The 14,637-nt window shown below is 41.6% G+C and overlaps 1 protein-coding gene and 1 long non-coding RNA gene across 2 annotated transcripts in view; both read left to right on the top strand.

The window, feature by feature from the left end:
- The window catches only part of LOC119866310, a 42,497-nt gene extending 40,083 nt beyond the window's left edge, over positions 1-2,414 (top strand). Inside the window, exon 3 of the long non-coding RNA XR_005379650.1 lies at positions 2,091-2,414. This is a non-coding gene — a long non-coding RNA (uncharacterized LOC119866310). The remainder of the gene's footprint in view (positions 1-2,090) is intronic.
- A 289-nt stretch (positions 2,415-2,703) lies between these two features.
- The window catches only part of PKP2 (plakophilin 2), an 87,215-nt gene continuing 75,281 nt past the window's right edge, over positions 2,704-14,637 (top strand). The window contains exon 1 of the mRNA XM_038577246.1: positions 2,704-3,011. Within this exon, the coding sequence (XP_038433174.1) occupies positions 2,789-3,011 (223 nt within the window). The 5' untranslated portion in view covers positions 2,704-2,788. The remainder of the gene's footprint in view (positions 3,012-14,637) is intronic.

Genomic DNA, 14,637 nt, shown 5'->3' with positions numbered 1-14,637 from the left:
TTGTTTTACTGAACCATTAAATTATGAATGTATTCAAAAAATAGGTTTTTTTTCAAAAAATAGTCTAGTTTTTATTTACAGGGAAATGTACACAGCTAATTAGTACAATACCTAGAATATATAATGATATCTAAGTGACTTTTTAAAAGATAACAAGTCATCAAAAGAGTTTGAAAGCCTAAATAATTATTGCTAACAGTTGTTGAGCACTCATTATATAATGTAATATACTAAGTGCTTTTATGATTCATTCATTCATCCAACATATATCTGTTGTCTCCTGTGTGCATTATTCGAGGGCCTGGAAAACAGCAACGAACAAAACAATATCCCTGCTTTCATGAAGCTTATATTCCAGTAGGAAACAATCAACAATTAAAACATAAAGCATGTTCAATAAAAATAAGTGCCGTAGGGGAAAAAATTAAGCAGCAAAGGGAGATAGATAGATAGATTCTGTGTGTGCATCTCATTGAGATATGTCGGCATAGGAGCAAAGACCTGAAGGAAGTAAGAAAACCCAAAAGTGGATCCCAGAAGATGTTTGTTAAGGAGGATTAAACAATTACTTATTGAGTTATTCTATGAACCATTTATTTAATCCTCACAGCAACACATTTAATCCTCACAACATAACTCAAGTATGTTAGATACTTTTATTGCTCCTATTTTACAGGTAAGAGAGTTGAGGCTTAAAAAATGTGAAGAAACTTGCTTAAGGACGCACTATTTACAAAGGGCAAGATCAAATCTGAAGCCAGATCAATCTCCCTCTCAAAGTGTGAGGCTTTTAACCATCTTCCTCCTGTCAAATTATCTGCCTATCCCACAACAAAATTTCTACATGTTCAATATTGGTACTTACCTGGTAAGATAGTCAATTACCACATCACACTTGTAAAAAGAAAAAAAATCAACTTGAGAGGAAAAAAAGTAAATGAAGTCTGGCTCAAATAAATAATTTGAACAGAATTCCTCTCCAGTCCTCCTGGTTAGGGTTCTAGATAAAGGCAGTGGTCGCTAGGCACAAAAACAAGGATGCCTCAGCTGGCCCTATGGGAGCTGGTATTGGAGCTTTCAATGCAGCACTGATCAGGGTCATGAGTAGAGAGAGGGGGAGAGAAAGAAGGGACAGGAACTGAGTCTGATGTTGGAAGTCTCTATCACCTCCCTGCAGTTCACTGATCGTTTCAACTGAATCTCAGCATTGGGGCTGAATGTTTACATCTGGCTATGTAATTGAACTCTCCATAAGGTATAATCTACTTCAGGACTACATTCCGCAAGGCCAGCTGTTGTCTGGGCTTGATGCCCTCTTCACTCCCTGGAAGCACCCGTACCTGTGTATTAAGTGTGTGTGAGCACAGAGGTGTATGCACAGCAGAAGGGGGGAACTGTGTTCTCCAGCCCCTCCAGACCTGAACAAATGGAGTGTGGCGGTAATTGAGCGATTTGAAGGAGAGTGAGCATGCAAACCCAAGCAATCAAAGGAAAATCATCTTACTTAATACCAAGGATAGATGTTTTTCTTTCTGCCTCTCAAGTCCAAAGAGGAAAATCAGGATGAGTGACTTGTAAACTTCAAGGTTAAGGACCCTTTCTGTTTAGCTTAGCTCTCAAGTTCACAGTAGTCAACTGGGCATGAAACATAATTAATACCAAGATAAATATAAGTTGTGGAAGATGCAACTGAAAGTCAGAAGTCACTTCCATGGGCCTCCTACAAAAGGCCTATCATAAACAAGACTTAATCAACATTAGCAGGGCCATTAAACAGTATCACCTATTAAAAGCGTGCTCTTCTCTAGCGCCTCTTACTGGAGTTTCTCTGCGTGGGTGTCTTCCTAAGGAAGTGGGTGAGCAAGAGTGTACTGGGTACAATTTGTGTATTTACAAGAGAAAACAGAAGCTCTGAATGAGAAAGAACATATGTTTCTGGGACTGCATCTGTGCAAAAAACACATAGCCCCTGGAGTTGTAGGAAGAAGGAAAAAAAAAAACTTAAAAAAAATCATTTTATTTCACACTCATCATCTTCTTGGCACATTTCCCTCCTACCGCCCTTGCAGCCTGACCTTTCTCACCCTCAGGTCCCGGAGAACCATGAAACGTTGAACAGTCAGACAGAGGCTGCCTAACCAGATAGACGGCTCACCCGGGGATCCCACAAGCACATCTCAGCCCAGGATCGGAAAGGAGTCTCCAGGGCGCACCTGCCCAGAGGGCGGCCGCGCTGCAGCTAAGCGGCAATCACATCCCCCGCCAGGGGCTGCGCGGACGCGGAGCCCTGCAACCCGAGCCGGGCACGGCCCCGCCGGGCGGTACCCGAGGGCACTCCGCGGGTTTGCTCGAGCCCGGGCGGACCGCGCCTCTCACCCACCTTCCCCGCGGGCGCCTCCAACTCGCCAGGTGTCTGCGCGCGCGGCCCGCCCCGCCCCCGCTCCCAGGCCGAGTGCGCGTGCCTGGCCGGAGCCGCCCCCCCACCGCGCACCCGGGTTCGGGCCTCGCACCAGGCGTGGGGGCGGGGCCGGCGCGGCGCGGGGGCGGGGCCTGGGCGGAGGGGCGGGGCCTGGGCGGAGGAGCGGCGCGGCGTGGGGGCGTGGCCATGGCGGAGGGGCGGGGCCTGGGCGGAGGCCCGGCGCGGGGCGGGGGCGGGGGGCGGGGCCGGCGCGGGACGGAGGCGTGGCCAGGGCGGGGGGCGGGGCTCGCGCCAGTGCCCCGGGCCCCGCTGCAGCTCCGTCCGCAGGTCTCGCGGCAGTCGAGCGGCTTCGTCGCCCCCTGCGGCCCCATGGCAGCCCCCGGCTCCCCGACTGAGTGCGGCTACATCCGGACAGTCCTGGGCCAGCAGATCCTGGGGCAGCTGGACAGCTCCAGCCTGGCGCTGCCCTCCGAGGCCAAGCTGAAGCTGGCGGGGAGCAGCAGCCGCAGCGGCCAGGCGGCCAAGAGCCTGCGGATCCAGGAGCAGGTGCAGCAGACCCTGGCCCGGAAGGGCCGCAGCTTGGTGGGCAACGGTGAGTGGAGCCCCGCCGCCCCCCGCCCCTTCCCCTCCTCATTCTCAGCACCCAGTTGCTTGGACCCGCTGCTTCCTGAGGGTGCAGGACCTGGTGTGCTCCACCTGTTGCTCGCGGTCCCTTTGTATGACCTGCCGCGCCTCCTGACTCAGACTTACTTGAGGAAAGCGCTCTTGTAAAATAACCTCCTTCTCAGCTGCTTCTGTATATATATCTACATATATTCAACACACACACATATACATATATTTGCTTAAGAATTCAATACAAGATTTTCACCCCTTCCTTAATACCCTTCCCCCCACCCGCACTATTGTGGACTTAATCTAGAGGCTCTGGGAGTCTATAAACACTTTGAGATTCTATGCAGAAAATTCGTATGATTTTTTTTTTTTTCTGGAGGAAAATGCTCCTAGCTTTTATTCAATTGTTAAGAGTTTATGACCTCTCTATACATTTCTTGAAAGAGAAAACCTGAAAGTACTGGCCCTCCGTCTTGCAACCTGGAAATTGGGATTGCGGTGCCTCGCCCAGGTATTTCGGGACGCTCCACCCTGTACAGAGCGAGTGGTTGATCTAGGAAGTGGAAAAAAAAAAAAAAATGAGTGGGTGGCTTTGGGCCCAGGAACAACCACACCACCCCGCGGAGGAAGGGGACTTTGGCCCTGGCCCGACCGCAGCTGCCTCGCCCGCTTTGCTAAGCCGAGCGAACGTTTTCGTGGGCACAGCCCTGGTCTCTCCAAAAATGTAAACTTGGAAGTGAAAAGGAGTTCTAAAACACAACAAGAAGAACTCTACATTAGTGATTAATAAGAGGAGGCAGAAGGGAAGATGGTAAACCAGTTGTGAAAATTAGAGAACATGATACGTCATTTGCTCCTCTGCTAAAAGTCAGATAATCAGAGCCACACAGTAACTCTTTTATTAGCTGTTTGTTTTCTTTATTATAAAAACGTTATAGGCTTATTACAGAAGAGAGAGGAGGAAAGAGATCGAAACATTAAATTGGGATATCTGTTTATTTCCGGCATTGTTGAGCTTGTTTCTGCAGGACATGGGCAATGGCAAATGTAGAACCCATTAGGAAAAAAATGCTTGCAAACCAGAACAGAGATTTAAAACAGCAGACCCTCGGAGCAATATTGTTTTCAGTTTCTGTGAAAGAATCCTAAAGGATCAGGCGTCCAGTATTTACATACTTGAAAGGTAAAGAGAAGATATTTAACAATTATGGTTAATGCAGTTCCCTATTGTGTGCCAAGAATTGAACTATGTGGTTTACATTGATTATTATGTTTTTTTTTTTTTAAATACTTTTGTCCTAGGGTTTTGTTTTTGTTTTTTGTGGTTTTTTTTTTTTTTTTTTTTTTTTTTTTTTAAGATTTTACTTATTTATTCCTGAGAGAGGCAGAGAGAGAGAGGCAGAGACACAGGCAGGGGGAGAAGCAGGCCCCACGCAGGGAGAGAATGTGGGACTTGATCACGGGACTCCAGGATCACACCCTGGGCTGAAGGCAGGTGCTGAACTGCTGAGCCACCCAGGGATCCCCTGTCCTAGGGGTTTTAATCCCCATTTTACAGATGAGGAAGCTAAGCAATTAAATAACACTCAAGTTCCCACAAAGAGTAAGTAGCAGAATTGGTATTTAAACCACCAAGCCTGGGGACGCCTGGGTGGCTCAGTGGTTGAGCATCTGCCTTCAGCTCACGGCCTAATCCTAAGGTTCTGGGATCGAGTCCTGCATCAGGCTCCTTACAGGGAGCCTGCTTCTCCCTCTGTCTATGTCTCTGCTTTTCTCTCTGTGTCTCTCATGAATAAGTAAGTAAAATCTTTTCAACAAAAACCACCAAGCCTGAATTTTTAAACCACTCATCAGTTATACTGTTAAGCTTTTTGATTATTAATTCAAAATGGGATTTTTATTAGACCCTAAGGATTCCCTGGTCCCCTCTCATTTTCCTCTAAGTAAAATCGAGGTAGTTTTGAGAGGAGAGAGGTCTAGACATGACTGCACTGCCACAGGACATGGAAAAAAGGAAGCTGAATTTACATTTCAGAGTCTGACAGCTGGGGCCAATTTTTGATCAGTGGCGTCAGTGGCACCTTGTCAATCTGTGCAGACCCAGTGTTAAACTGAAACTAAACTAGGGTATACTGCTTGAGGGACACAGGAGATGCAATGGCTAGCCAGAAGAGCAACTAGACTGCAGCTATTCAATGAATAGGGGAAATCAACAAAAGGAAAGGAGCATTGTTCAGCATTGTCGTGAACCTAACCCTGTTCTAAAATCTTCATCCATCTGCTTTTCATTAAATCCTTACAACACGGGATCCCTGGGTGGCGCAGCAGTTTGGCGCCTGCCTTTGGCCCAGGGTGCGATCCTGGAGACCCGGGATCAAATCCCACGTCGGGCTCCCGGTGCATGGAGCCTGCTTCTCCCTCTGCCTGTGTCTCTGCCTCTCTCTCTCTCTCTCTCTCTGTGACTATCATAAATAAATAAAAATTAAAAAAAAAATCCTTACAACAATTGCGTAAGATAGATATGAAGCTCCATTTCACACATGAAGAATGCATCAGTCTCTCAACATTTATTGGCTGCTTTGTCCCTAACCCACACATGATCTGCCCTCCCTACCCCGTGGTCAATTCATATTGCTTGGCGAATTCAAGAACTATCAAATGAGTCTGTTCTTCATGCAGGGCACTGTGCAGGTGCTGAATTAAACAAAGACTGTATACTTGCTTTCAGGCAAGAAGTTTAAAGTCTAAAGAAGGAAACTTCCCTCTAAAAAAAAAAAAAAGTGGGATCCCTGGGTGGTGCAGCAGTTTAGCGCCTGCCTTTGGCAGGGCGTGATGCTGGAGACCCGGGATCGAATCCCACGTCAGGCTCCTGGTGCATGGAGCCTGCTTCTCCCTCTGCCTATGTCTCTGCCTCTCTCTCTCTCTCTCTCTCTCTCTATCATAAATAAATAAAAAAAAAATTAAAAAAAAGTCTCATCCAATACAAAATAGTAAGCAACCCAAAAGAAGAACAGCTAACACATTACAGAGTTTGGACGTATGAGTTGGACTGCTAGCTGAAGGGAATTTTGAAAAGCTTCTTAGAGGAATTGGGATTTTAGATCTCAGAAATTTGGCAGGACTGGCCAGAGGTTGGTGGTTGGAGGAAGAGTATTCTAGGAGAGAGCAGGGGAATATTTCATAGTTCACAGAATTAAGGTGGTAGAAATCATGTCATGGTGCTTCTGCTCTGATGCTTGGGGCAACTACTTGAATGGTTCTGCCTACTAAGGAACAAAGTGTTTGAAATATTTTGATTGCAACAGGAGCTTCCCTACAAGCTGAAATACACTCAGCAGCCTACACAGAAGTACAAGTCAGGCAGAGAGATAAGGCAAATAACAACACCTACTTATTCTAAAGCCCCAGCTTTCTGAGACTTAAAAAGGAAATCGGCTTCAAAGGAATTTAACATTAACATGCCACGGAACAATTGTGGAGGGTGGTTTGTGTATGTTAATTAAAGTTCTTTGAAAAGGCCTGGGGGCTTGTGATGGTTGTATTGTTTATTATTATTATTATTATTATTATTATTATTATTATTATTTCCGTATTACTATCCTGTCTCGAAAGCTGAAACAGACAAGCAATTGCTGCAATAGTGCTGGTCTGAAAAGAATCCTGTATCAACACAAGAAAGTCTGGGAAGAAAGGACCCCCGTGTTAACTGCTGTTAGTTCCAGAGCCCTGGAGAATTCTGAATTGTTGACATACCTGCAAGATTGAGGCAGTGGCTAATCTGTTGAAAACAGAGATGTGATAAATGAGGCTGATTTATTGATAAATACCCTGCAAGGGTCTTAAATGCCTCAGTGTATAGGTGGGTGGTTTTCCTGGTAAATCGTTTTAACCTTTGTTGCTGTTTTAAACTGTGCTGAATATTTTAAAGTTCGCTATAACCCTTGGGAGGAGGTGTGTGTGAGGAGGGATGGGTTAGAGGGACGGGGTGGGGGTTGGTCAGAGGTATGTGGCAGCATTGTGAAACGAGTGAGTGTATTGCAGGGAATTTGAAAAATCATTTTATGAACGTCACAGAGAAGACTTAAGAATTGCAAGTATTAGCAAATGAAAAAATTTAAAGTGTCCATATCCTATTTATTATACGTACTTTGAAAGTACTACGTACTTATTACCGAGTTCTCCCCAGGTGCTTGAAGAGGAAGAAAGTCCTGTTTTAAATTGTTGTATGTAATCCTCGTAAAACACAGTGAATAGTAACCTAATAAACTTTGCAACTTGGGAAATCCACCATAAGAACTTGAAGCATGTCATTTACTAAGTTTCCCTAGCCAAGATCTGTGATCAGAGGAAATTCTGGAGAAAGGACTGAAAATTGGTTAAGGAAGGTAAAAAGGCAATTAATGGGTGTTATTGGGGAGAGCGGTGTGTGTATGGGGGGGGGGGGATTGTTCAAATCCTGTATGAATTATTTGTTTGCCAAAAAGGAATTCCCAGAATGAAGCAATTCTGGGAGTGAGGTGGCTAGTTAATCAGAAAGTGGGAGGGATCAGGAGAGGTGGGCAGAAAAGAGTCCCATGGTGGGGTGGCAGAGACATACATGCCCAGGCTGCTCTGTCGTATGTCAGTAGTGCCACCTGATTTAATGAACCTCTGTGTCTGCCTAATATAGCCCATGGACCACTTTTTGTTTAGTGTCTAGCAGATCAATTGCAATGAGTAGAAAAAAAAAGTGTGCGATGGCTTTTAGTTTAGTTGTTTTGTTTTTTAGAAATTCCTGTGATTATAGTTTATCAGAGGAAATAGGATGTTAGCAAAATACGATTACAAAAAATATATCCCACACCCTTAGAAATAGTGAAAACGTATCCTTTATGGAAAAAAGTCTTGAGTCAGAATGTGGTAGGGATCTTTCAGAATCAGTGAAACTACAACAATGTTTGATTTTGACTATGCAAATTCATTGCTCTCTGTGTCACAGATAAAATGCAGGACATTCCCTTCAAGAGAAGACTGTTATTTAGGATTTTTAAAAGGCTCCTTTAAGGTTATCTATGCCCTATGCTAGTGGTTCCAATCATGGGAACAGAGGGGAGTTCACTTGACTTAGATATTCTAAGTATTTGTTGTTCATGTCGGCTCATTCTTCTAAAGTGCTGTTTTGATTATTGGCTTGAAAGCTTTTTTCTCATGTATTAAAATAAGATGTACATATTTGCATTATTATCTTCAAGTGTAGGTAACATTGATTTTAGACTAAAATTGAATTTCTGGCCTGATCAATAAAAGCTTTATTTTTTTCTTTTCTAAGAGACTAAGCATATTATTGGCAACCTTATCTATGATAGTAATGAAATATAATAACAATGCTGCTAAAACCTCTGGAATTTATAGACCAGATTTGATGAACAAGTCCCATAAAAGATCATTTGGTTCCATCTCAGATGATATTCAAGAATTTAAAATTACACAGTTCTATAAATAAAATCTTTAAAAAGAGGGGGGGATCCCTGGGTGGCTCAGTGGTTTAGCACCTGCCTTCGGCCCAGGGTGTGATCCTGGAGTCCCGGGATCAAGTGCTGCATCAGGTTCCCTGCATGGAGCCTGCTTCTCCCTCTGCCTATGTCTCTGCCTCTCTCTCTCTCTGTGTGTCTCTCATAAATAAATAAAATCTTTAAAAAAAAATAAAATAAAATTACACCATTCTGAGCTAAATGTTGGACTCCCAGGTATATTTTGGCATGTACACAAATGTATGAAGACATGAGTTCCATACTCCTCCTGGAGCAGTAAACAGACGAAGGCCAAGTTGCAAGTAGGGATTAAAAAATGAGGAGAAAATCTTGGTATTAGAGTGAACCATCTCACTTGCCTGACTTCTTGTAAGGATGACAGAATTTCAGAGCCTCTTATAATAGGAATACTTAAAAATCTATTTTGTTTCTTCTGTGTAATGCCGTTAGTGGAGATTGGATATTGGACACAAAAACAGTTATGTTCTTAAGTGCTTAAAATGAGTTAGGGAACCCAATATGTTGATTTAGATAGAAATGCGTATTTCAAAGAAAAGAGCCTTGAGCGTTTGAAAACATGACTTGCCATTACCATTAGAAAAATCCACATATTTATATTCTTGGAATAATCAGATTTAGGGCTTAACACTGTTAATTGGTGAAAGCCTCATGATCAAAGTACTGAAATCTCTTGATTTCCAGAAGAAAACGTTCCTCACTCGAAGCTTCATAAATTATTCTCACTTAATATTACATCTCACTAACACGTCCATAGGTTGGAGGTAAGGAGGACCACATCAGTATGAGTGTATTGTGCTACCTTTTGTCTTTGAAGGAGGAAGACAAATGGGAACTTTTCTTGATAGATTAGTGGGAACTTACTATAGACCACCAAAGTATTACAGATAAATACCCAAGCCATACAAATAAGAGAATGACAATAAAGATTTAGCATCCAGATGTAGAATCAACCTTGCTAAATGGAACATAGCCTTTTTACTCAGGAAGAAAGACTCTGCCTACATTAGGGGGAAAGAAATGTTTTTTCCTCCCTATATTTCCAGAATGACAGAAACAGTGGACAGTGTTTGAGCACCTTCTACCCACACCAAGCACCAGCACACATGTGACTACCACCCTTACGTTGTGGCTCCGCTGTGGCGGTCCACAGGACAGATGTCAGCCTAAAGCACTCAGTGGAAACTGAATTTGTGTAACTAGGATATTTCAGATGTAAAAGGAAATATGGCTAATTAACAACTCGTCAAGTGCTGATGCAGGACTGTGCTAGAAGCAGTAGTAAAAGATGTGATTCTTTATGTAAGGATGTAAAAGTTTACCTAGAAGATAGACTCTCCTGTTTTAATCTGGCCTTACTCCAACTCATTTTCCACCTCTGTACTAGAGGAAACTTTCTAAAATCTCACTGCTTCACTTCTTAATTTAAATTCCTTCAGTTCCTTGTTGTTATCTACATAGTTATTCTACTGAGTAAAATTCCCATTCAGCATGGCATTCCAAGTTCTTCATGGGCTGATGCCTGCAACTTCTCAAACTTCATCTTATCACCACTATCCCCACACCCCACCAAACAAACACGTGTGACTTATCTTACTTGGTGTTCCTATTCCTGCCACCCCCATTCCTCCCTTCTCCTGGGCTGGTTAACCTCTTACCCGCCCTTCAAAACTCAGTTTGCTTGTGCCGTTGGATAGACACTATCTTAGAGAGAGATCTTGAATAGTTAAGGACTTGATATTTGCAAGTCACAGAAGATGTTCCATCTAGAGAGAGAAGTGAAAAATGCAGGGGATTTCTGAAAATACATTTGGAAGATTTGGTGCAAGGAGGATTTTAAAGGAGAAGAGACAGCAGCTATGAATGAATTGGGAGGAAAGAGGTTAGCCCAAGCAAGTGAGAGGCAGTGGGGATATGATGACCTGAGACTCGTTACAAAAGCCTGTAGTGAGTTTTTAAAAGAAAAATAATTAAGTTTGTGAGTTCCATAAATTCATCTTTTTGACCACTCGTACTATTGTGAGTATAATGTGATACAATGTCACTGAAGATCTAAAGTGATCATTATCTGGTATCACAGCAAATGAATTGGCAGGAATGCCAAAGCAAGGAGACAAGTTACAGGAATTAATAGATTTAGAAACTTCCAGGATGTATCAACTTAGTACTTCATCAGTGTGTACTAAGCACATCACTGTGCTTAAAATCACATGCTCTAGCTATTCAAAATGCACGATATACACCCAAGGGTGTGTAAGGGTCCTTTTTAATGTGTATTTTTGTGGTTATTTAGAGCAACACTTTGTGGATTGTCCCCCCAAATGCCATAAAGAGATCTATCAGAGGAGAACCTCAAGCTGCTTAGAGGGCTTCTGAAAAATAAAGCCTTCCAGGGGCTGATTGGTATATTGTGTGACTAGTTGCACAGTGGTACGTGGAGCATGTGGCCCATTCTGTGAGGAGAGCTGTTCTTCCCTGGCATGTTCACCTTCGTTGGAAGCTGTGTTTACCTCTATATTGCCAGTGCTGACTCCTAGAATACCAACTTTGTGAGGAAGTCCTAGCTAGTACTTTCCAGCCATACACACCCAATCTATCATGTTTCTCGTAGTTGATTGTGCAAGTTGTGTTATCTGATCACAAGAAGCAGCACCACATACTTTTTGTTAATTTTTCAATAAGGCAGAGCATTAAATAGACTTTGACCTACTTGAAGACAAATCTTTGCCATAGTTTTTGTTTTTTGTTTTTTGTTTTTTTTCCATAGTTTTTAAGCCAAATTCCGTTCATTTTCCAGCCTGCGCAAGTATACTCAACCTGAGTTGTATGCGTGCTGTAGAATTGTGGTTTCCACAAATATCTGGTCATTTTTCTTACAAAATAAGATCAGAAGATAAAAAGTATTTTGTTTTTAATGTAAATCCAGGGAAATGAACCCTGTGTCATAGGCCCACACAGGCAATGAAAATCCTTCACCCATTCCAGAGTCCTGTTGGGTGGTTCTTGATGGGTCCTAATGTATCATGTTTTAAACTCCCACTTTTGTTAGTGAATGACTTTAAGGAGTCATTTAAATATGAATTTCTGTACAAATTTCTTCCAGTAAGTTTCAGGATGCCCTTTCTCACATGTAATAACATGCCCCCCACCCCAACCACCACCAATTTTACGCTTAGGGAAGAAGTTAAATCTTCGTAAGGTATATGGAAGAAAGAGAACTGCTATTATCCAGAGGTTGTGCCGAAAGGCCAAATAGAAGAAGATGATAGCTCTTAGACTTCCAGACTCTCTTCCTCCCAAAAGACTGTTGTCAGCCCACACTGTGAAGGCAACGTCTTGTGACGGACCGCTCAATTAAATGTAGCATTTAAATCTAATGCCAGCAGTGAATGCCTGCTGATTTCTATGTATACATTTAACTATACCTGTTTTCATGGGAATTTCTTCTATCTCCAGGGTGAACCAAATCAATTTTTTAACCATGGTCAGAAAGTACTAGAAGCTTGAAAGAAAAGATGATTTTCTGAATGCAAATGCTACGGTATTAGAAGCAGGGTTTTAAAGGTTTTGTTTGCTTGTTTAGCAGTTCTCAATCATGTATTTACCGTAAGGGAAGCTGTAGTCGCTTTTTAAAACCTACTCAAATAGAGGTAAGAGAGTCACAGTAGACGCTTGTCCATTTGATTTTATAATGTATTAAATTTAACCAATTAGGTTAAATTTGCTGCTCACAAAACCCTGCTCAAAAAAATCAGTTTTTTTTTTTTTACAAACAAAAAACTGATTATGGAAGTCAGCTTATTTTTAACCCTAACAGTAATCCATTATTTTGGACAATACTGGCATACATAACCAGAAACCAAGATATTTTCCTCCTAATAGCTGCTTAGGGAGTCTTATCATTCAGATTCACATTCAGACCAGGAAAGAGAGAAAATTATATTATCTTGTGAGGTCTATACCTCTGCAATCTTCTGAGCAGTTTAGAATCCTTCCACCATCAAAACCAACTCCCATTACCTCACCGCTGCTCTACCATTGCTTTGACCCGAATTGTTTGTAATTTGCGGAGGTGGAGTTTAAAGTTGTGCTATAACTACCTTCTTCATTTCCCTTAAAAAGTGGACTCCATATAATGTCTCTGGCATTCTTAGACGGAAAGGTAAGGATAATGTTGCCCAATTAATACTAATTTGAAAAAGTTCCTGTAAATCATTACCTTCTTTAGGAAACAGTAGAAGCACATTTGCACACTGTACAAATGAAATGAATGGCTGGAAAACCACAATGATATCATTGTGATCCTCAGTGACTGGGTCAATCACAAATAACCAGAGAACGTTAAATTCAAGATCACTGGTAAATTTATCAGAATAAAAATTCTGAGATACAACACAGTGCAAATTAAAGCATGCACTCTACTTTAATCCTTCTTTCTAGAACAGATTACTTCATGAGAAAGGGTAAAAAACAAATTTTTGTAACCCAAATTCTATCTTAAAAACTGTATATTATTTTTGCATGTTGCTTTACAATTTTAAACACTTTTGAATATATGCTGTCTCAGGTAACTTGTCTCTCAGCAACTCTGTTAGTGCCTGGAATTATGGGAAACTGAGCCATCTAAGTGGTTTGTCTAGATAGACAGAAAATAGTGGAATGAAGGCTCCAGGCCAAGTCTACAGATTTCTTCTGTTTAGGGAAGATACCTGCCTCATTTTGTGAAACAAATTCTTTGAAATATAATAATACCCTAGTTTTCCATATTAGAAAATCTGAATTTTCATGTTGGTTTATTTAAAGCAGAATGTACTTTTGAGTATGCTGTGGTTTTGTTTGCTTTCTTTTTTCTGTTTTGGAGAAAAGGCATGGCTGAGTTATTACATATGTTTAGTAGTTATATATTTTATCCTCTGAACAGAAGATTTGCTTTAAAGAGGTTAGTTTCCATCCTAATTAATACATATCTCAAAATTTCTTTAGAATCTTAGAATACACTGTTAATTCATCTTTAAACCACTCTACTAATGGCAAACTCATGACTGCCTAGGCAAATCAAACTGCATTGCTTGTTGTTTGAGATTGGCTTTTTCTTTACTAGAGAAACCTGCAAGCTGAGTATTAGGAATCACAACCTTTCTATCACAGGAAGAGAGTCTGTGGTTTACAGATCCAAGCTTATTTTATTCCTTTTTCCAAACTGTGTTGTGGTTATTTTGGGAACCAGTAAACTGGTCTCAGTTCATTCATCTGAAAACTGAGGAGGAAGCTTCCTTATAAGGACTTAATGCCAGCAAATAAAGAATTAATAGTTACAGAGTATTTGGAGTTGCCCAGGTGAAGATTCTAGAGGAAAGAGAATGATTTCTTTTGGTTTTCATATCAAAACCTATGATGATCATCCCTCTAGAGCTTTGGTAAATGGCTGTTTCAGAAAAACTACAATGCAGTGAAACAGCAGAAACTGCTGAAAATGAGGAACCCGGAGTTCAAACATTATACAAAATTGCTTTGCAATTTAAAGCAAGTAATTAAGTTTCCCTGTTTATAAAGGAGATGATAGGAGCTGGCTCTGCATCACAGAATATGGGAAAGAAACATATAAAATAATTTGAGTCTTAAAGAAGTAATATTGAGATATAAGGAGTTCATATAAGTTGCTTTAAAAAGTCTGATAGCCCCCAGCAACAATGTGAGTTAAATATTTTACTTCAGTAGGCCTGATTATAAATCTCACTGATTAGCTATTTTGATAGGATACATTGTTTCACTGGATCTTTTCCAAAGATTCTTAACACATAAAAAAAAAAAAAAAAAACCCTTGCAGGAATCTCAGCTGGAAAACGGACTTAGTCCCCTACTAACTGTTCCTGAATGTCAGTCTGCTCCTGGAAGTAGAGCAAGGGTACTACTTAATGCTGCAGGTGATGATGAGCTAGAGGGGGCAGGAAAGACATTTTCATGGGTCTTTTAAATTGCATCCTTCCTTATATCATCTCCTGTATCACCAGAATTAATAGTTCTAGATTAGTCATCCACATATGTCATTAGTATTTTCCCATTCTAGATTGTCCC

This window comes from Canis lupus, chromosome 27 (genome assembly GCF_011100685.1).
Source record: "Canis lupus familiaris isolate Mischka breed German Shepherd chromosome 27, alternate assembly UU_Cfam_GSD_1.0, whole genome shotgun sequence".
NCBI lineage: Eukaryota > Metazoa > Chordata > Mammalia > Carnivora > Canidae > Canis > Canis lupus.
Note: the sequence above shows the minus strand (reverse complement) of the source record. Positions and strands in the feature narration are given on the sequence as shown.